Raw genomic sequence first — 23,288 nt, 5'->3', positions numbered from 1 at the left:
AATTTTAATTCGAGATTTTTAATTTTATAAGCAAAAGAAGAAAGCGAGGAGAATGAGTCATGTGAAAAAATTTTTTTAAAAAATTAATATTGTCATTGTTTCGGGTGGGATCGAGTTAAATAAGGTATTTAATCGATCCACCTGACCCGAATAAGGGATATACATCCTTCAAATTATCTAATCCGATTTGATCCGAAAATCATTATAACCTTATATTTTCGATTTGGTCGGATCAGGTTGGGTTGTTCGGGTTTTGCATAACCCTACTACAAATTGTCCATTTTTTTACCTTTTTTTTGACAAAATTCGCACCACTTGGGCTTAAAAGTAAAAATTGTCCATTTTCTTCTTTCTCCAGCCTCCGTGTGCTTCACGCGGTCAAATTAAACTAAAATAATTATTAACCTTATTTTGATTAATAAAAGCATAAAGTAAGGAAAGACGGTCCAAGAACATCAAATCTCCTCCTCCTCTCAATGCACTCTTCACTTTCAAAAGACTACCCATGTCAAACATGTCTCTTCTCTTGTATCATCTTCTCCTTCTTCATCTCTCTCTTCTGATCATTGAATAACCCAATCTGGCCTTTTTTTACGAACCATAAAAATACCTTCTAGTTTTGTTGTAGCTTTTATTAAAGAGCTGGAAACTCATTCACAATCGATAAACAATACACATTTTGTCACCCACTGCTTTAGCTCTACGATTCCAATGTTTTAGCCCAATGTCGCCATGACTTTACTCAAAACGACTGTATACTCAAAGCTCCTTCGTCGCCTCCCTTCTCGTATTTATTTACATAAGATTTTCTTCACAAGCACTTCCCATGTCAGAACATTACTGTAAGCCTCTTTCCTTCATTGTTGCCTATCACAAACTTAATTTTTTATATAATGGGAGTATAATTATCAGGACACTTCCCATGTTTGTGCAATTTAAAATTACGATACATTTAATAGAATGAGAGTACAATTATTTTTATTGCATTAAAAAAAGTAAATAATCATCACAACAAATATAACACCACTTGAATTTTTTTTTTTCTTTTGATCTGTATAGAAATAGCAACTCATATAGGAGAACTCTTTTCATTAAAGAAAAAGAACAAGAGAACTTTAATCACATATAAGATAAAAACAAAAAAATAAAGATTTGCAAGAACAAAGGTAAACTTTTTAACATTATGAAAATATAGAGTTTAGTGGGTCCAAGTCCAGCTAAAATGTTTTTCCAAATTACCTACATTAATAATAATAAAAAAAGATATGAAAATGCAAAAAAAAAAAAAAAAAAGTTAATGGATTTTGTATATATTGCCCTGAATATACTCGGAGCTGTTTAAGTTTTCTTGCACTTCTTTCTACCTCTCTCCCCCCTTCTGTTTTTCTTGGATTTGCTATTTCCCTTCCTCTTTTGATCTACATTATGGTTGCTGCATTGAATTTGAGAATCAAAATCAGCCTGCAAAGCCTCAATTTTGCTCTCACCCATCACCTTCACCATCCAATGCAATTCTGATCTTTGAAGCCTCTCCTTTTAATTTCTCATCTTTCTTTGAGAACATTTGAATCAGGAAAGGTTCCATGCTTGGCCTTCTTGACTGCAACTTGTTGAGAAGTTCTCCAATTGCTGAGTTGTCATTCCGAAGTTTCACCTCACTGAACAGAAAGAGATAATTATAGTCTGATGCATGCAAAATTATAGCTTTCATATTAAAAGTGAAAAAATAGGCAAGGGTATTGGAAAGTGAAAAGTATTTTAGGCAGGGAAGTGAAAACTTGAAAAATATAGTCAAATACCATATTGTCGCGTTTGAATACACTTTACATTCTACTTGAATCCTTTATATAGAATATGCAAATATATGCACTAGCAAAAATACATAATAATCCAAAAATGAATTCAAAAATACAGTTTAAACAGAAAAACACAACATAAAAAACAAAAAGTCACAAGCAAGTCATGTGGCACCATCTATGGCAGTATAGCCACAGATGGTGTACATACCTGGCACTGCTCTGGATATTACCATCTAGCCTTATTTTACCCAGCAGCAATGAAGTAACATTCAACTATTTAGAGCCAAAAGGACTGCTTGTATTAAATTGAGCAGTACATTTCTAGGCCACTTCAAGATTTGCCTATGGTGAATCGAAGAGGAAGGAAAAATAATACTATTGACAGTTAGGAATTGGAGAATGTACAAGAGTTTAGATTTACCTCACATCTAATGCAGCATTTAATTGTTTCAATTCATCAAGCATGTTTACAGCTTCTCTAATCAGACTTTCATTTTCACCATCAGGGTTACTCAATATCCCATGATCACTTAAAAGTTGAATAGTTTTCTCTATGTCTTCCTGAAAGATTAAATCACAAGAAGATAAGCCTGAATATAATAAAATGTAAGCAGAGAGAATAGAATTTGACATTACCTTCACTTTTGGATCATTTATTAAATGTTTTTCTGATTTTAAACTTTCAAATAGTTCCCAACTATGGCCAAGGGTCAAAGGATGGGTAACATTGGATTTTGCTTTAATGTTTGAATTCCTGTCTGCAGCAAAATTGATAACAGAAGATGAACTGGTAGTGCCCACATCAACTGATCCTCTGTTATCTACAGAATTTTCATTTCTCTTTGGAAATAAGTCTCTAAATATATCCTCAATGCTCTGATTGGCCTTCATGTACACAAAAATAGCATCCGAGCCAAAATTTCTTGGATGACTTTTACCCAAACTGACAATTACCAGATTATTGTCAATCTTCTTAAATGCTTCAGCTAACACATTTACATCCAGAGCAAGAGAATTACGCTTCCTTCTTTTCTTAAGAACATTACCAAATTCCCGAGGTAATTGTTCTGTTATGTCGTTCCTTCCCAGCAAGTCATGAAGCATGTTTTCGCAGCAACCGAAATTCAAAAAAAGCAAACATATTATCACAATCAATCTCAACATGACAATTGCATAGCCATCCTTCATATCACTGTGACATTTTCTGATCCACTCCATTGTATCTTTCTTATTATAAAGAAACTGATGGATGATGTCAACTATACGTTTTAGCATACCTTCTATAGATTGTGGTGCTTGTTCCACTAATCTAGAAGTTTGGTTGCCATTGCCTTCCTCATAGATAAGCCATTCAACAAAAGAAGATTTTGTAGTGAAGAAGTATCCACGGAAGCAAGATAACAAAATCAGTTGGCGGTCAACAAGGTATAAGAAACAACCTGGTGAGATGTAGTCATTTTCTTTATACCAGTTGGCACTGTAAGCATCCACCAGAGCTTCCTGCAGAAACCACTTGAGAGACAGCTCTCCAGGTACTTTAATGTTATTGCTTGCGACATTCCTGCAGAGATCCTTAATCAAATTGTTCCAAGAATCATTCCATTCTAATCCACCCATGATTTTCTCATATAATTCATTACATAGCTTACCAGAACCAAGAATCACTAATACTATCTTTCCAAGTTGCCCATAAGACAGATTACTCTTCAAGCTAACATTTTCAAAAATCATTTCTTTGAAGAGATTTCTGAAAGTCTCAGTTCTTCTGAAAGAAATCATATTCTGTTTCAATGATTCTCTACAGTCTAGAGGATAAATGCAGGCAAAGGATTGTTCAACTGACATGCTAATTAATTTCTGCAGCTTATTGTTTTCACGATAATGTCTGTCGAGAAACTTGGAATTCAAAAGAAATTTTGAGACCTCATATATATGAGAAAGAGACCTGGTTTGGCAGAAGAGAGAAAATGAATTCTCAACTGAGAATTTATATAGGGATTCAAGATTAGTCAAAACCTCCATGCCAACAGATATTAATTCAGAAGACCAATAACTACGAGAAGCAGAGATAAATTGGCGAATATCTACATAGCTGAGCTTTCCAATCCTTTTTATATATCTGCTGTCTATTTCTCTCAACCATTCTGCATCAGAGTTTATAAGGACATATATGGCATTTAGATTATTTAAATGTCTTTGCACACCCAAATAATTCAAGCAGAATTCTCCATAACTTGCATATGCACTCAGATCGTGAGTTTCAAGGCATTCGAGATACTCAAATACATGAACAAGCTTAGCCTTCCAAAATATCCAGGAGTACATCAGAGTTTCAATGGAAACCTCATCTTCTGATAGTCTCTCTTCCAACAAGTTTTCTAGATCAAGAACCAATTCATTTTCCCACACATACTTTGAGCTATTTACTTGAAAATGGGCATCAAGAATCTTTCGAGCTGATAACATTTCACCTCTGATACTCTTAATTCTCTGAGAAGCATTCAGATGTTGTTTCATCATGGACAAGTTACCTAGATCATGCAACAAAATTTCAGATTCCAGACATACAAGCTCATAAAATTGGCTTGACTCGGTCTCTGCAAATGACTTTGCCTTTGCCAAGAGCTCTTCCTTTTGTGGAAAACGCTTTAAAGGCCAGCCTTTGCTCCCAGATGACCACAGAGAATTCGCAAACACGTAACATATAATAAGCATAGCTGCACGCTTAAGATCTCCAGCCCTTCCAAGTAGATCAGCCTCAAGTAGAAGTTCACCTTTCAACTTTGCAATCTTTGCTGCCTCCATAAAGTTGCCTGATTCTTCTTCCAGTGACAGAAGCTCATCAAGGCACTCTAAAGCATTCAAGAAAGTTCGAATTGAGTCCATAGAATCAAAGGTTCTAACATATCTCATCATGGCTCTATTATCATTCAGCTTATGATAATGGAGAGCACATTTCTCCAGAAACTCTTGTTCAATTTTGGCCATTTCTTTGCTTCTTTTAACCATATATTGATCCGCAGTCACTTGTTTCCAGCATTGAATATATTGCAAGCCCATGTCAAAGAGTTCTCCTTTCAAACATGCAGACAAGCACTCTGAGAAATGGTTACCTGTAGCATATACTTCTGCTGCAAGCTTATAACATCCAGCAAGACTGAAACATTCTCCAGCTCTTTCAATAGCAGATTCCCCACATTGCAAATAAATTTGACCTACAATGGAAATAAGTTAATAAGTAGAGTGCCTATGAATTGAACATAATGATTATTTGTCAAGATCTTAGTGATAAACTGCAGTTTCAGGACAAGAACATGATTATTTGTTAATTTTACCTGCCCGCTTATACTGCTTTAAAATAAAAAAACATTCTGCAGCAAGCTCCACCTTGCCAATGGATTCAAAAATTTCAGCAGCCTGCCCACGGGCTACAGAAGCCTCTTCAGGGTTTGAAGCATGCATTCTGTCTGCAGTTGCTTTAAGCCCAGCAGCCTTGGCTACTTTTTCACCATATGTATCTCCTGCTCTTTCAAAACACATTCTTGCCATCTCATAGTTACCCTCACGTAAAAGCTGTGTGCCAGGATGAAAAGATAGATAAAAGTTACACCTACTCAGATAGATCAGAAAGACATAGTGTCCTTATCCATAAAAGAAAAACCTAATGGCAACTAATATTATAGTTAGATAAAGGGGAAAACATTGTACTCAACACCTACAAGTACAGGCTCTCAAATTTGCATAAATTTAGTAGACAAGTTCATTTACATCAATCTGAAAAATATCCCATCATTATGACCACATTATCAAGCAACAGATTTCGCATAAAATGAATTATCTAGTAGTAAGAACATTAATGACAACAACAACTACGCTAGTTATAAGTGATTCAGATAAAAATCACAGAAACAAGATGCAGCTACCTTGTAACCCCTGGACTTCCACTCTTCTGGACTGCTGCTAACTTGCATGCCTTGTGCAATTAAGTCATCCAATGTCCTGACTTGGATAAGGGCTTTCATCTTCCAGTAATCAAACATTGGTTTCGAAAACTCTTCTAAATTCTCACAAATCCATAGTCTTTGTCTTGTACGAGTGATTGCAACATATAACTGCTTCAATTCAGAGCATAAGACATTGTGTTTTGCCATATTGAAAACAGGAGAGGACTCATCAAGTAAATTTTGCTCCTTCATGTACTCAAAGACAACTCTCCAATTATTTCTTGGAGGTGATGAGCCGAAAAAGTTGTACAACAGTACATCCTACAAAAGATAACATTACAAATTATAAAGTAGATAACAAGTAGGACATAAGTTAAGGAATTTTGAATATTTCACAAGAAAATGATTATTCAGCACTGAGCGTGTGAGTTTATTGTGGAAAAATATTTTCTTGATTATATTTCATCAATAGGGACACACATATATATACACACATACAAGATACTATAAATCTATTAGGAATCTAACTCCTAACAGAGTTCTATTTACAACTAATCCTTAACACTCCCCCTCAAGCTGGAGCATAGATGTTAATCATGCCCAACTTGTTACAAAGATAGTCCACCCGAGGTCCATTTAGAGCTTTGGTAAAGATATCTCCTAACTGTTCACTTGTTTTAACATGTGCTGTAGAGATAACACCCTGTTGTATCTTTTCACGAATGAAATGACAATCAATCTCGATATGTTTTGTTCGTTCATGGAATACTGGATTTGATGCAATATGAAGAGCAGCTTGATTATCACACCATAACTTTGCAGGCAAGGATGACTTGAAGCCAATTTCCTCTAACAACTGACGAATCCAAATTAATTCACAAGAAGATTGTGCCATAGCTCGATATTCTGATTCAGCACTCGATCATGAGACTACATTTTGTTTCTTGCTCCTCCACGATATCAAGTTTCCACCTACAAAGACACAATATCCTGAAGTTGATCTCCTATCAACCTTCGAACCTGCCCAATCCGCATCTAAAAAACACTCAATGTCCAAATGCCCATGATTACTGTAAAGCAGGCCACGACCTGGATTACCTTTCAAGTAGCACAAAATCTGTCCTAAAGCTTCCCAATGGATAACAGTAGGAGAAGACATAAACTGGCTTAAGACGCTCACAGAGTAAGCAATATCTGGATGTGTTACTGTAAGACAATTCAATTTGCCCACTAACCTTCTATACATCTCAGGATCATCAAATAGTTCACCATCAATTGAAAGTTGCAAATTAGGAGTCATTGGAGCACTGCAAGGCTTAGCACCCAACTTTCCAGTTTCCTTTAGTAAATCAAGGACATACTTCCTTTGAGATAAAAAGATGCCTCTCTTACACCTAGACACTTCAATACCCAAAAAATACTTCAGCAATCCTAAGTCTTTTGTCTGGAACTGAGTTTGGAGAAATGACTTGAGTGATGTGATGCCAGCTGAATCACTCCCTGTAATAACAATATCATCAACATAAACCACAAGTAGAATCAAACCAGTCTTAGTACTTCTAAAAAATACAGAATGATCAGAAGTACTCTTCTGCATGCCAAATTGATGTACCGCATTGCAAAATCTACCAAACTGTTTTCGCCGAAAATCCCCCCGAAGGACCTGAAAACATCTTTTTTGTGATTTTTGATGAAATATTTTTATTTGGATGCGATGCCGATAAATCGGTCTTATAAACAATTTTGAGTCGCCACCCATTGTTTAGGCAATGGGACCATTTTTATAAAAATGACTTCTTTTTAAACCCAATTTTATTTTAAGGCCAAATTATTTTAAAAGACTGGTCAGGCGCAACAATGTGATTCTGGGTAAGGGAATTGGGTACGCCGGCCCGTTGGAAGCCGACGCCCGGAAAAACCGGCCTCTATTATTAACCTATGATTTCTAATTTATTTTAGTTAGAAAAGCCAAATTATTATTTATTTAATTAATTAATTATTTATTTATTTAAAGCACATTAAAGCGGATTATTTAGCTGAGGACAAAAATTTACATTTTTTTTTGGAAAGAGAGGGTGATTGGATAAAATGTGCAACTCCCTCATGTATAAAAACATTTTTTTTGTTTTGTTTTTTTTTCGAATTGTATTCCTATAATCACTTTAAAATAACCACGAGCATAAAATGTATAAAAACAACATGCAATCATGCAAATCAGATGAAAATACCATAACAAAATTTGCCCGCTTTGTGAGGCTATCAATTCCTCCGCACTTAGTTCTGTGCTTGTCTCTAAGCAAAACATTAATCTTTTTTGAACTCATGTTGATCATGTTTATTTTTGCTCGTTGATTTAGACTTCTTAAGTAATAGACCAAAGATAAGAGATTGAAGTGTTTATGAACCAAGTAGTATAAATGAATATGACATTCAAAATTGTCAATATGGCTATACAAAATCTAGTCATTCAAAATGTGAGATAAGCAATCCTCCTACCTTAAAATGCAAAATAGGAAGTACTTAGGACAATTCTAGCACAGATGTATTGTTTCTTATCTCAAGGTATTTTTAGATAACCTATTTTTTTTTCACAAAGTGGTTGCATTTTATGCTCTATACCACATTTTCCCTTTTTTTTTTTTTTTTTTTTTTTTTTTTTTTTTTTTAGAGAGATGTGGGAATGTAAATAATAAGTGGTCGCATTTTATGCTCCGTACCACTTTGTTTTAGAACCGATTTCCATTATTCCCTCTATCGTTTTTTTTTTTGTTTTTCTCTTAAAATACCCTCATCCTTTATTGACTCGAAACATACAAGTATTATGGCTTTAGTTTCCCTTTCCTTCCTATTCTTCATTTAAGTTAGGATTCATGCTTCTCTAAAGTCAAAGATAAATTAAAGATTAATATTTGCAAAGAAATATTTTATATGTCATATCTTAATAACTAAGTTCATAAAAGCATTTAAATCTCTTAATCATGGTATATTATTCAAGACTTCTATCTCAACAAGCAAAATACGAACCAATCAACATGTAGAGACTAAAACATTGAACTAAGGCAAAGAAGTTGACCCTTTTTTTTCGTCAAAGTTTTTTTTTTTTTTTATTATTTTTTGTCAATCGATTTTTTTTATAAGTGAAATGAAATGAAAATATAGTTCTCTTCCACACTTGAAAGGCACAATGTCTTCATCGTGGGAGAATACACGCATAAAATACAAAATGCACATGCATAAAACACACAAGAAATTAAAAAGAAATGAAAAACAAAGGACAGAAAATCCCTAGGCCTCCCGAACATGAAGGTGACAGAGTAAAAAAGATTTTTATTTATTTATTTATTTATTTATTATTTATTTTTTTATTTTTTTGGAAATATCTCATCCACTTCCATTCCATGCATGCTTGGTTTGCCTGGATCGTGTGCAGTTGTTGTCCCATGTCAAAAACTGTGATATGCAAATTCTCCTGTGTTTGCTGTAAGGCATCTACTTCTCTTGTTTGAGAAGACGATGTGAATGGTGCTTTGCCTTTTTTCTGTCTTTGCACTTATATGCATGAAGAATATAGGCACATGGATGAGAAATGCAAATCTAATGTGCTAATGATCAGTATGGAAATAAGATCTTGTTTTATTATGATTGGACCTAAAATTCAGCATGAATAACATAGCAATTATTTACTTTGCACTAAAACATTTCTGGCATTATCTGTCGTCGACCATTCCTTTTGGATTTTACAGTCGGCTATTTTCTCTCAAGTCCCTAATTTTTGCCTTGGAATGAAAGAATTTCCAAGCGGAAAAATTTTTTTTTTTGTGTCCTTACTTTTTGCCTTGGAACAAATGGTCCCAAGCAGGATCTTATTTTGATTAATTACAATTTTTTTTGCAATCTCACGCTTATTTTCAAATAATGCGGGATATGTGAAAATTCAAAGGAATCTCAACCCTCCTTATAGCTCTCTTTTTTTTTTGGGTATCAATTCACTATAAACGATTGCATTATGTTATTCAAAACGAATTTGAGGTCCCGTCTCAAAATCAAGATCAAACGTCCGTACCAAAAATTGGCTCTTATTAATGTATGGCTGAAACAAAAAATATTAAATGACGCATGAATGACACAACATATGTACAGTTTATATCATACAGGGGAACGGGAGTTGGGAAATGCATGCCTTCCAACCTTATTTCTCCCACACACGAATTCTGTTGGTATAAATTCCGACATCTGTTTCCTAGGAATTGGTCTAATCTCGACAACCAACAGGGGGTTTTGAGATTGACGATATAAACTCTCGGAAATGAATGTGGCATAACAACAGCAAATAGAATCGGCTACACTTTAGGGGAAGTAACTAAGGTTTTTTCAACTATATGCATTGGCTTTAGTCTTATTGGGCTTAACAAAGTCTGGGTTCCGCAAACAGGATTCGGGCTTTGTTGGTCCTACTCCTTTTGACGCACCTTTAAGGTACTAGGCTTGCGGTTGGTAGTAATGTTAATTCTCGGATGGATGCACCTAAATCGCATGGTTTAGGCTAGATTCACCGTCAAACTTAACACCAGTACCGAAGGGTAGCATGGGTAGAATGACGTGAGAAGAGAGAAATGCGAATGAATGCAAAAATCCTAGAAAGAAAAGGAAAGCAATTAAACATATTCGGACGATTAAATAATTTTCCAACGGCTTTCTAACCAATTTTATTATTATTATTTTTTAGAAAACATAGGTTTTTAGAGTTAATTCCTAATCACAACCATCTAATTAAAAAATAATCGGGGACTAGTGGTTGTATCCCCAGTGAAGTCGCCAATCTGTTTTCGCCGAAAATCCCCCCGAAGGACCCGAAAACATCTTTTTTGTGATTTTTGATGAAATATTTTTATTTGGATGCGATGCCGATAAATCGGTCTTATAAACAATTTTGAGTCGCCACCCATTGTTTAGGCAATGGGACCATTTTTATAAAAATGACTTCTTTTTAAACCCAATTTTGTTTTAAGGCCAAATTATTTTAAAAGACTGGTCAGGCGCAACAATGTGATTCTGGGTAAGGGAATTGGGTACGCCGGCCTGTTGGAAGCCGACGCCCGGAAAAACCAGCCTCTATTATTAACCTATGATTTCTAATTTAATTTAGGTAGAAAAGCCAAATTATTTATTTAATTAAACCCAACCCAAATAAATCGGACCGAGTTCCTATTTGGAAAATTGTTTAATCGTCCCAAACAAATCTAATTATCACATAGCAATTATTCAAAATAAAACAATAACCAAAGCAATTAAAACAAATAAATAAAAGACCCGCTCTTGCCTTATGGTTCAAGGCGGGTGACAAATCGAATCAAAAATAATAAATCAAATAATAAAAGACCCGCTCTTTCCTTATGGTTCAAGACGGGTAACAAACCGGATCCAAAAATATATATATATAAGTCGAATCAAAAATTAAATCCATAAACTAATAAAAATAAAACCATACATAATTGTTATTTAATATCTAAATCACATTTTAATTTTTTTTATTTTTTAGTTTAATTTCATTTTTGCATTCAACCAAAAATAATAAAATTCATACAAATAAATATATATAATCACATTTTAATATTTTAAGCTTAATTAAACTATAATCTATTCATAATTGGCCATTTTCAGATTTATTAAAAAAATCAAATTTTATTTATATGTGTGATTTTTTTTTGGATGAACAGTGCTTAAATAGTACGTGAACAGTGTGTGAATAGTGCCTAAATAGTGCGTGAACAGTGTGTGAACAGTGTATTTCCGGAAAAATTATCGATGAACAATTACTGTTCACCGATGAACATCTGCATATTTATTATTATTATTTTTATTATTATTATTTTTATAGAATTATTTTTAAGTGATTTTTATGATTTAAGGGTATATAAAATGGCCAAATATAAATATACTATAATTTAAAGAAACTTAAATTACTAAAACCATAAAAATATATAAACAACACAAAAATATGTAAATAAAATAAAAGTATGTAAAAGATACAAAAATGTTAAGGAAATTACCTGATCCTCAGATTGAAGATTGTGAATGGATCAAACAGATCTCCCAGAAGCTTTGTTTCCAAGGATTTAAGTGCATTTTCTTTGTGAATTTTTGAAGAGAAATTTGACCACACAATATATAGAGTTTAGGGAACGCGTGCTACAGTAGCACAGCTACTGTAGCTACGCGTTTTTCCTTTTTTTTTTTTTTTTTTTTTTTTAGTTAGTGCATTTGATTAGGGAACGCGTGCTACAGTAGCACAGCTACTGTAGCTACGCGTTTTGCCCTTTTCTTTTCTTTTTTTTTTTATATATATATATTTTTTATGCTGCACAGCTGCATCACACAGCTGCACAGTAGCTGTGTGATGCAGCCATGATGTAGCCATGATGCAACTTTTTTTATTTTTATTTTTTATTTTTATTTATTTATTTATTTATTATTATTATCTTTTTTGTTTAAATCCTTGGATTAAAAGACTTCTAGATGATATTGAACTAATCTCGTATCATCATTGGATCAGGCGGGGCATAAAAAACACGCGTCAATACAAACCAAGCTCGAGGACTCTGTTTTAGGCCATAAAGAGATTTTCGAAGTTTACACACTTTACCCGACTCCCCCTGAGCAACAAAGCCTGGTGGTTGCTCCATGTAAACTTCCTCCTGAAGCTCCCCATGAAGAAAGGCATTCTTAATGTCTAGTTGATGTAAAGGCCAGTCAAAAGTAGCTGCTAAAGAAATAAATAAACGAACAGAAGACAATTTGGCGATGGGAGAAAAAGTATCAGAATAATCAAGGCCATAAATCTGAGAATAGCCCTTTGCAACTAATCGAGCCTTGAGACGAGCAACAGACCCATCAGATTCACTTTAACGGAGAAAACCCACTTACAACCAATAGCTTTCTTACCTGCCGGAAGAATCACAAGATCCCAAGTACCATTAGTATCTAAGGCAACCATCTCCTCTTTCATTGCTGCACACCAACCAGGATGGGACAAAGCTTGGACAACGGTTTTAGGTATAGAGACAGAGTCTAGGTTACTTACAAAACAACGAGATGAAGAAGAAAGATGATCATAATTGACAAAAGAGGAAATAGGATAGGTACACTTGCGTTTACCTTTTCGAAGAGCAATGGGAAGGTCAAGGTCTGACTGGGGAGTGGATGGCACAGGCTCAGGTTGAGTGGAGTGAACCGGATCTTCTGTTGAAGCGGCAGGTGCAGGAAGTGAGTCAAGAGTTTCTCGTCTCCTGGAATAAACATGTTCAAAACGAGGGCGAGCAAATGCTGGTGCAGGAGCTGGTACAAGTTCGGGAATAGGAGCAGGAGCATGAGAGTTATGAAATTGCTGGATAGCATAAACTAAAACTCATCATCCTCCCCCTCACTCTTATCTAAAGAAGAAGGAAAAAATGGAGTATTCTCAAAAAATGTGACATCTACAGAAATAATATAACGATCAAGATCGGGAGAGAAACAACGATAACCTTTTTGACGCCGAGAATACCCAAGGAAAACACAACGAAGGGACTTTGGATCTAATTTGGAAACCTGTGGACGAACATCACGAACAAAACAAGTACAACCAAAAATACGAGGTTCAATGGGAAACGGAAGCTTCGAAGGAAACAAGACATTATAGGGAATTTCACCATTAAGAACAGAAGAAGGCATGAGATTAATCAAAAAACATGCAGTAGAGACAGCATCAGCACAAAAATGTTTAGGGACCTTCATTTGGAATAGAAGTGCCCTAGCAACCTCAAGAAGATGTCGATTTTTTCGTTCTGCAACCCCATTTTGAGAAGGAGTATCAACACAAGATGTTTGATGGAGAATACCATTTTGTGACATATAAGATTGGAAAGAACTAGATAGATATTCTTTAGCATTATCACTGTGCAATATGTGAACAGAAGTATTAAATTGAGTTTTAATTTCAACACAAAAGGAACAAAAAATAGAGAATATCTCAGAACGAGTTTTCATTAAAAATAACCAAGTAACACGAGAATAATCATCCAAAAAAGTCACAAAATACCGAAAGCCAGTTTTAGAAATAACAGGACATGGACCCCAAACATCAGAATGAACTAACTCAAAAGGGGATGAAACCCGTTTATTTACTCGAGGAACTAAAGGTAAACGATGATGTTTGGCAAATTGACAAGATTCACATTCTAAAATTGACAAAGACTGGAACTGTGGACACAACTTCTTTAAAGTAGACAATGAAGGATGACCCAAACGGCAATGAACCTCAAGAGAAGATAGACCACCAGCACAAGCCAGAGATAACGAAACTTGTTCATCCAGAAGATAAAGGCCACCAGACTCACGTCCTCTACCAATAATCCGCTTCGTCAAAAGATCCTGAAACACACAATATGTAGGATAAAATTTAACACAACAATTTAGTATACGAGTAATTTTGCTAACCAACAGTAGATTAAATGAAAAACGAGGCAAGCAAAAAACAAAAGACAATGGAAGAGATGGAATGGGATTGGCAGTGCCAATACACGTGACAGAAGATGTGGACCCATCAGCTAGAGTAACATGACGATTAAATTGTTTTGGTTCTTTTAATGAGGATAAGAGACTAGGGTTACCTGTCATGTGATCTGTGCAACCAGAATCAATGACCCACTCTGATGAGGTAGACATAAGACATGAAGGAGTACCTGAATTGGCAGCAGCAGCAATCGAGGAATCAGCAGTCTTAGAAGAACGGTATCTAGAGAGCTCAGCATACTCCGTAGCAGAAATTGTTACAGTGTTATCAGAAGAAGTAACTGCAGAATCTTGAGTGGCCATATTTACCCTTGGTGGCTTATTAATCAGTTTCTTGCAATACCGTTTAGTGTGACCGGGTTCATGGCAATAATGGCAGATAAGAATACTTGCCTCTTGAGTAATTGGTCCATTACTACGATTATTTCCTCCTCGTTCTCTGTTTCCTGGCTGCCGAGATACCTGATTACGACTCACAAGGGCACTATTATCAGAAGGGGAAGGGGTATGAGAGCCCTCAGTGTCAATAACAGCTGTATAGTGAGTCAATATCATCTGTAATTATTGTATATATCTTTACTAATTTGCTATAATTCTGGTATTTAATAGCTGTAATCTGGGGATTTATTGGGGATGTAAATATGGGATGTGATGTGCTTAAATTTAGGAATATTGTAGGCTATCTCTTGTATAAATGTATATGATACAGAAGCATGAAGGGATACAGAATTTTCTCCAAATTCTTTTGTCTTGTTATGGTATCAGAGCATTACGAGATACCTCTCTTGTGTTTTCTTGTCTGAGATAGTTCTCATCTTGTGTTGTTTTTTTCCCCTTTTTCATATCATCTTGGTTTTCTAATCATGGAAAAATCTGACGTTGTTGCTTGCATCAAATTCACAGGCAAGAATTACTTTGCTTGGGAATTTCAATTCAAGATTTATGTTCAGGGAAAAGACTTATGGGGACTTGTTGATGGTTCGACTAGTAAGCCGACGGATTCAACTAAAATAGCTGAATGGGAAACAAAAGATGCTCGTGTGAAAAGCTGGTTGTTGCAAACAATGGATCCTTCCATTGCTGCCAACCTCAGACCATTCAAAACAGTGAAAGCGATGTGGGAGTATCTAAAAAAATTGTATGCTCAAGATAATTCAGCTAGGCGTTTTCAACTGGAGCAAGATGTGTCCACTTACACGCAGGGAAATTTGTCAATCCAGGAATATTATTCGGGTTTTGTTGCTTTGTGGTCTGAATATACTGAGATTTTATATGCTTCTATTCTTGAAGCATCTTTGGAGACAGTCATAAACCTTCATCAAACTAGTCAAAGAGATCGTTTTTTGATGAATCTCAGATCTGAATTTGAGATTGTCAGATCCAATTTGTTGGCTAGGACTAACATTCCATCTTTGGATGATTGTTTGAGTGAATTGCTTAGGGAGGAACAACGTCAAAAGACGCAGCATGCCTTAGAACAGCAAGGCAGCTCATCCAATGTTCTCAATGTTGCGTATGCAGCACAAACCAAAACTCGGAACCTGGCTGGAGTCCAATGTTACAGCTGCAAAGGATTTGGTCATATTGCAAGTCAATGTTCCCAAAAATTTTGCAACTATTGCAAAACTAAGGGACATATTATTTCAGAGTGTAGAAAGCGTCCCCAGAATCGTACATCTCAGGCTTTGCATGCTTCAACAACCAATCATTTGACGGCATCAACATCGAATAATGCTTCTCAACAAGCTGTTCCTGTACTTACTCAAGAGGCAGTTCAACAAATAGTCATTTCAGCTCTTTCTGCACTTTGAATTACGGGTAAAAACAAATCCCTCTCTAAAATCTGGCTTTGTGATTCAGCTGCATCAAATCACATGACTCCATCACTTGACAATTTGTGTAACATTAAAAAATATGATGGGCACTTGAAAATCGAGACTGCTAGTGGGAATCATGTTCCCATTATGGCTACTGGTGATATTTCTTCCTCTCCTTTTCTGAAGAATGTTTTTATTGCTCCTAAAATCACTACAAATTTATTATCTGTTGGACAAATAGTGGAGAATAATTGTGAAGTCATTTTTTCTCCCTCTGGTTGTGTTGTGCAAGAGGTAATGACGGGGAAAACGGTGGCAAAGGGACCTAAATGGGGCAGATTGTTTCCTCTTAATATCCCTGAACCGACCAAGCTTCAAAGTGTGTCTTCTTTTCTAACTACTTCAGTTCAAGATGAATATCAATTATGGCATACGAAGTTGGGTCATCCTAATGATAAGACTATTTCTCTTTTGTTTAATTCTGGTGTGTTGGGAACTAAAACCTTGTCTAAAAATATTGATTTTAATTTTTCTAGTTGCAAAATGGGTAAAAGCGAAACCTTACCTTTTCCATCTCATGCTACTCATAAAAATGAATCTTTTGATTTAATCCATAGTGATGTTTGGGGAATTTCACCTGTTATTTCTCATAATCATTACAAATATTTTGTAACGTTCATTGATGATTACAGTCGCTTCACTTGGATCTATTTTTTACGACAAAAATCAGAGGTCTTTGATGTTTTCCAAAAATTTTTAGCCTTAATCGAAAATCAGTATTCTAAGACTATCAAAATCTTGCGTTCTGATTCGGGTGGGGAATACATGTCACAAAAATTCCAAGTTTTTCTTCAATCAAAAGGGATTCTATCTCAACGAAGTTGTCCATATACCCCTCAGCAAAATGGTGTGGCTGAGCGAAAAAATCGCCATTTACTTGATGTGGTTCGAACTTTGCTCATTGAATCATTTGTTCCACCAAAATTTTGGGTTGAAGCCTTATCCACTGCCGTACATCACATAAATCGACTTCCCTCATAGACTCTCAATAATCAAACACCATATTTTTTGCTTCATAAAACCATACCAAATTATAAACATTTACATCCTTTTGGATGTGTATGTTTTGTCCTTCTACCACCTCACGAACGAACCAAGCTTTCCCCACAATCAATAAAATGTGTCTTTCTTGGCTACGCACCAAATCAAAAGGGTTTTTAGTGTTTTGATCCAACCACCCAACGGATTCGTATTTCTCGTAATGTCATTTTTTTCGATACCAAAAAATTTTACTCTTCCTTTGAAGGCTCATCCAATACCTCTTCTTATACACTGCTTCCATCTTTTGAAGACAACTTCAATGACTCACCTTCCAACTCTTCTCTTCCAATAACCCGATTTCATCCTGGGATTGTGTATACTAGAAGACTTGTTCATAGACAAATTCAACAACAATCTGATACTCCATCAACAGTAATGGCACTTGAAGCTTCGCCTGGGTCCCCTCTGCCACCTGAGCCCGACATTGCACCTCCACCACTTAGAAGATCTGCTCGAACCATCAGAGCCCCAGACAGGTACGATTTCTCTCCAGAAAGAAAAAATGAATCTCATACATCAATGGTTGCTACTTTGTCTTCTATTGCCATACCAAAGTCATATTCAGAAGCAATTAAATCTGATTGTTGGAAGAAAGCTATTCAAGATGAACTGGATGCTCTGGCAGAGAATCAGACTTGGCAACTTAAACCGTGTCCACCAGAAATCACTCCCATTGGTTCCAAATGGGTTTTTACTGTCAAATTGAAAGCAGATGGTTCTTTTGAACGTTGTAAAGTTTGTCTGGTAGCGCTAGGAAATCGCCAGGAATATGGGATTGACTATGACGAAACATTTGCTCCGGTCGCGAAAATGACTACAGTTCGTACAATTTTGGCTATTGCAGCTTCTCAAGACTGGCTTATACATCAAATGGATGTTAAGAATGCCTTTCTTCACGGGGATCTTAAATAAAATGTTTTTATGCGTCCGCCACAGGGATTGCAAACTGGTCCAAATGAGGTATGTCATCTGCAACGTTCTCTGTATGGGTTGAAACAAGCCCCTCGTGCCTGGTTTGCAAAATTTCGTCAAACTTTGCTTGATCTCTCCTTCCAACAGAGTCAATATGATCCTTCTTTATTTTTTCAAAAGACAACTCAAGGCATAGTTATGTTACTTGTACATATGGATGATGTTTTAATCACTGGTAGTGATACTGTTTGCATTCAACAATTGAAATCATCTTTAACTGCTTCATTTCACATGAAAGATCTAGGGTCTCTTACTTATTTCCTGGGATTAGAAGTTCACAGAAGCACCAAGGGAATCTTTGTAAATCAACACAAGTACATTCAAGAACTAATTCACTTGGCTGGGTTAACAAACACAAAACCAGTGGATACTCCTATGGAAGTTAATGTCAAATTTCGTAAAGAGGAGGGTGAACTTCTACAGGATCCTACATTATATCGGTGCCTTGTTGGAAGTCTTATCTACTTGACAATAACAAGACCGAATATCTCTTTTGCTGTCAATTTGATGAGTCAATTCATGGCATCTCCACGCCACTTACATATGGTTGCTGTGAAATGCATAATTCGGTACTTGCATGGAACTCCACATCGTGGTCTATTTTTTCCAGCTAACTCTTCCCTTACTCTTGCTGCTTATAGTGACTCTGATTGGGCGGGTTGCCCGGATACTCGTCGGTCTACAACCGGGTGGTGTGTATATTTAGGTGAAGCTCTAATTTCTTGGAAATGCAAGAAACAAGACAAAGTCTCCAAGTCTTCCACTGAAGCGGAATATAGGGCAATGTCTGCAACATGCTCAGAAATAATATGGTTGCGTGGTTTGTTATCTGAATTGGGTTATACTCAAGCTGGGTCAATTCCTCTTCATGCGGATAATACTAGTGCCATCCAGATTGTCGCTAATCCAGTCTACCATGAGCGCACCAAACACATTGAAATAGACTGTCATTCAATCCGAGAATGTTTTGATAATAATGTAATCAGCCTCCCATATATTTCTACAACACAGCAGATCGCTGATATCCTGACCAAGCCCCTCACTGCTGCTTGACATCAATTTTTCGTAAACAAATTGATGCTGCTTGATTCACCAGCATCAATTTGAGGGGGGGTGTCAATAACAGCTGTATAGTGAGTCAATATCAGCTGTAATTATTGTATATATCTTTACTAATTTGCTATAATTCTGGTATTTAATAGCTATAATCTGGGGATTTATTGGGGATGTAAATATGGGATGTGATGTGCTTAAATTTAGGAATATTGTAGGCTATCTCTTGTATAAATGTATATGATACAGAAGCATGAAGGGATACAGAATTTTCTCCAAATTCTTTTGCCTTGTTACTCAGTACATAGAAATCTAGCAAAAGTCTCCTGAAGAGAGGTAACATCACTGCCTGAAAGAACCTGTGATTTGGCAATTTCAAAAACCGGAGCAAGACCTGCAAGAAAACTCATCACAGCAATTTGTTCTCGCTGGGTCTGTTGAACCTTAACATCGGGACTAAAAGGCAATAAAACATTAAGTTCCTCATAAATCTTCTTAAATTCCATGAAATAGGCTGTAAGGGGCTTATCTTGCTGGTCGGCTCGATAAAATCCTTTGCAGACCTCATACATACGAGACAGATTACCTTTTCCCGAGTACAAGAATTCAAGATATTCCATTAATTCTTTAACAAACTCACAATGATTGATTAACCCAACCACTTCACTGTCAACAGAATTGCGAATCAGTAGAAATAACTTAGCATCTTCCCTGAGCCAACGTTGTCTGGTGTCACCAGTTGGTGGATCATCAATTAGATGATCATCTTTTTCAACACTCCGCAAATAAATTCTAATTGTCTTACTCCAACCTAAATAATTAGGTCCTTTTAATTTATGTTCTGTGATTTTATTCATTGCTGGGATCAATTCAGTAATAGTAGTTTTAGAATCTGTAGATGCAAGATCCATTATTAATAAAAACTGAACACCCAACCAGCAACGCAGAAAGAGATACCAAAAAAAATAGCCTTTCAAAAGCAAACAGGAGCAAACAGTAACCTGAAACGCCAAATTGATAAAAACTGAGAACGCCCCTACCAAAACAAAACTTCGCCGGATTGGAAAAACAACCACCTGAGTAGTTTGCTGAAGTTGAAACGAAGCCAAAGAACTATTTCCCATCGCCGGAAATAGCCGGACGCGCCGCCACGCGCCGGCGTGTGGTACTATAGTAGAAAACAAAAGCGGTGCATGGGGCCCACGCGCAGGGAATCTGGTGACCGGATTTGGACGGAACGCCGATCGGCAGCTGGGGAACCTTCTGAGATAGGCGGTGAGACAAAATGGTGACCCTAGAACTGTCACCGAGACTGACAGCCGCTGGAATTTCAACGCAAACGGAAAAAAAAGGTTTAACGAGCCAAAGGCTCTGATACCATTTGAGTTTATTGCGGAAAAATATTTTCTTGATTATATTTCATCAATAGGGACACACATATATATACACACATACAAGATACTATAAATCTATTAGGAATCTAACTCCTAACAGAGTTCTATTTACAACTAATCCTTAACAGAGTGTAACACAGTTTAGTCTGTATCAATATGACCAACGACAAGTAGAAAGCCACTTCTCTCTTTCAATTAGCGAAAGGGTTTTGTTTATTTTTGACAATAAATAGTAAACAATGAACCGATCTCCTCCAAAAGAAGACGAAAATAGATGAGAGTGAACAAGGTCAAATAATCATTAGCTCTATGTTTGATAAGCCGTAATGAGATAAAGAGCACCATAGGAATTCTATTCACTTTTTCATTATGTTACATTTTATTCTGGTCCAAGAAATATTACCTTGGAAAAATCCTACAATAGTTGATCGATAACTGAATTATCAAAACAATACATTATGATTTCAGGACATACAAAAGCAAAAAGTATAATTCAAAACGAGAACTCAAAATGCCTAATGACTGTAAACAGAATAAGCAAATCCTCTAACAGCATTAACAAGTAAAATAGGAAAAAAAAAAGGAAAAAAACTAATACTGACCTGAAACTCTAGGCCCTTGCACTCCATTATAGTCAAGACAAGGGCGTGTTTCCCAACATAGTCATGCACTTCTTTCTTTGCCGAATCATCACGTACTAATATGACTTGTTCTGCTCCAAACCCAACAAAATTGGTCACTTCGTTCCCACTGCCCCCAAATATAGTCACAATTGCATTTTCATCATTTGTCGCTTCAAGCCAAATTGGGGCTTCACCAAATATAAGACTAGTTTCATGGCTTAAAATATCAACAAATGAAGGGAAAAAACGATAAAGTAGGTCAATAACACTTTGAGCTAACTTGAGAATACCAGCATGGGTACGAAAGTTCTGGCTCAAATGAAAAATTTTAGATACTTGGCCTTTCTCCTTTCTTCTGTCATATCCTTCACTTTTTGATCCTAAAACAAATTCATTGTAGAACACAGATCTTATGTCTTCAAACCTAAAATCAATGCCCCTTGCAATGGTTTGTGCTGTGTCACCAGAAAAAATGAAGCCCTCAGTAACGTTTCTGCAAATGTGCTTGAAAAGAGCAATCTGTCTCATTGTAAGATCTTGAACTTCATCAATATAGACAAAATCCATTATGTTACCCTCATATTTTCCATTGCTAAGCCTGAGATGAAGATCAATCACAAAATCAGCTGTATCAAAATCTCCATTTGCTATCTTCATCTTTTCATAATCTTCATAAATGTCATATATCATTTCTCTCTTCTCCCTACTTAAAGTCGACAGACGACCCTCAGAACGAGTAACATAATCTTTTCTTGCAAGTCTACCGTCACAAGATTCACCTGATTGCAAACCTCCTTTTATGTGAGACATTATCTCAGTAAAGACTCTAGATGAGTCCAGCTTCTTTGTCCTCTGTGTATTGAAACGAGGCCAATAAATTGAACAGAACTTATCATAGTTAACTTCCCTTGTTGTTATGAAAGTTTGTAAGGCAATGGATTCCAGACTTCCCATTTTTCCATGTAAAAACTGCCTCACATCAGGAAATCTTTCAAAATATGAATTGCCTATTGTTCCATCAAGCATCATCAAAAATTTGTGGAAAGTTATAGTAAGAGGATATAAGTTGGAAGGAATATCAATAAAAGAATCTGGGATGTCCTTGAACTGTGCTATACCATCAATATCTTCCATATCAACGGAATTGCTTTCTGATAGCCTCGCAAAGCGGGCAAATCTTGTTATGTTATTTCAATATAAATTGCATGAATGCATGATTGTTTTCTATATTTTACGTTTGTTCGTGTTGTTTTGCTTTAAAGTAATTTCCAGGTACAAAGTTGAAGCAAAGCTTTGTTTTATACAAAAGAAGACCAAAACAAGTTGAAAGAATGGAAGAAACCTTTAAATCCAGCCCTCACGTCGCGGAGCAGGTCGCAACAAAGAAAACACGCCCAAGTCGTGAGCGCTACCAGAAGTCGCGCGCGCAACTAACACCCAGGAAAGGAAGTCGCGAGCGCGATATGCATCTACGCGGGCGCGACAAGCAGATCTGAGTAACAGAAGCGATTGGACCAAAAGACGCGAGCGCGATATGCATCTACGCGAGCGCGAGAAAGCACCTTTGAGAGTCAGAAGGTTTTCCAGCAAAAGACGCGAACGCGACTTTCATCTTCGCGCGCGCGTAATTCACTCTTGAGAGGCAGAAGCATCTGGAGCATAAGTCGCGAGCGCGACTTTCAACAGCGCGAGCGCGAGTCGAGATTTCCAGGAGACGTGTTTGCTGCCTTTTCATCAGAAAATCATATCTTTTTATGCAGGGGTCGGGACTCTTCCCATGAGAAGTCACCTTAAGCACCTCTTGGCCAATCAACACCACCATCACTCTTCTCTTCTATAAATAGCAATCAAAGTGAAGCTACACCAGATATACGAGAATTGATTATTATTCAGAATTAGATTCACAAAATACTTAGATTGTATTAAGAGAGTGTGTTAGTAGTACTTAGAACAAGATTGACGAGAGTCACTTGTTATTGATTGTGCCAAGAAACACCAAGAAGTCCCTCGAGGTGTGACGCCCTCCAAGAGGCCT

The 23,288-nt window shown here is 36.3% G+C and overlaps 1 protein-coding gene and 1 pseudogene across 2 annotated transcripts; both read right to left on the bottom strand.

Moving 5' to 3' along the window:
• Positions 1–1,210: 1,210 nt before the first annotated feature.
• LOC119370309 (uncharacterized) lies at positions 1,211–5,070 on the bottom strand. Its single transcript, XM_089722022.1, has 3 exons — positions 2,436–5,070; positions 2,221–2,360; positions 1,211–1,658 (listed from the first exon to the last, which is right to left on the bottom strand). The coding sequence occupies exons 1-3, from the start codon at positions 4,857–4,859 to the stop codon at positions 1,484–1,486; spliced, it is 2,739 nt and encodes a 912-aa protein (XP_089578148.1). The 5' UTR covers positions 4,860–5,070; the 3' UTR covers positions 1,211–1,483.
• Positions 4,877–22,305, bottom strand: LOC149496354 (uncharacterized; annotated as a pseudogene). The gene is made up of 4 exons (XR_016320873.1): positions 21,233–22,305; positions 5,723–6,064; positions 5,168–5,372; positions 4,877–5,014 (listed from the first exon to the last, which is right to left on the bottom strand). The product of XR_016320873.1 is annotated as an uncharacterized LOC149496354 (transcript).
• Between the last annotated feature and the right edge of the window lie 983 nt (positions 22,306–23,288).

Source organism: Jatropha curcas, chromosome 5 (genome assembly GCF_041381405.1).
Source record: "Jatropha curcas cultivar XTBG-Jc1 chromosome 5, XTBG_Jcur_1.0, whole genome shotgun sequence".
NCBI lineage: Eukaryota > Viridiplantae > Streptophyta > Magnoliopsida > Malpighiales > Euphorbiaceae > Jatropha > Jatropha curcas.
This window is presented reverse-complemented; position numbering and strand designations above follow the sequence as displayed.

Bases quoted from the DNA above. Each gene is read 5' to 3' on its own strand.
- LOC119370309 (XM_089722022.1), bottom strand. From the start codon at position 4,859: ATGGGCTTGCAATATATTCAATGCTGGAAACAAGTGACTGCGGATCAA. The intron at 2,361-2,435 runs GTAATGTCAAAT...TTAATCTTTCAG, and splicing joins TAAATGATCCAAAAGTGAAG to GAAGACATAGAGAAAACTAT. The intron at 1,659-2,220 runs GTAAATCTAAAC...CTTTCTGTTCAG, and splicing joins AATGCTGCATTAGATGTGAG to TGAGGTGAAACTTCGGAATG.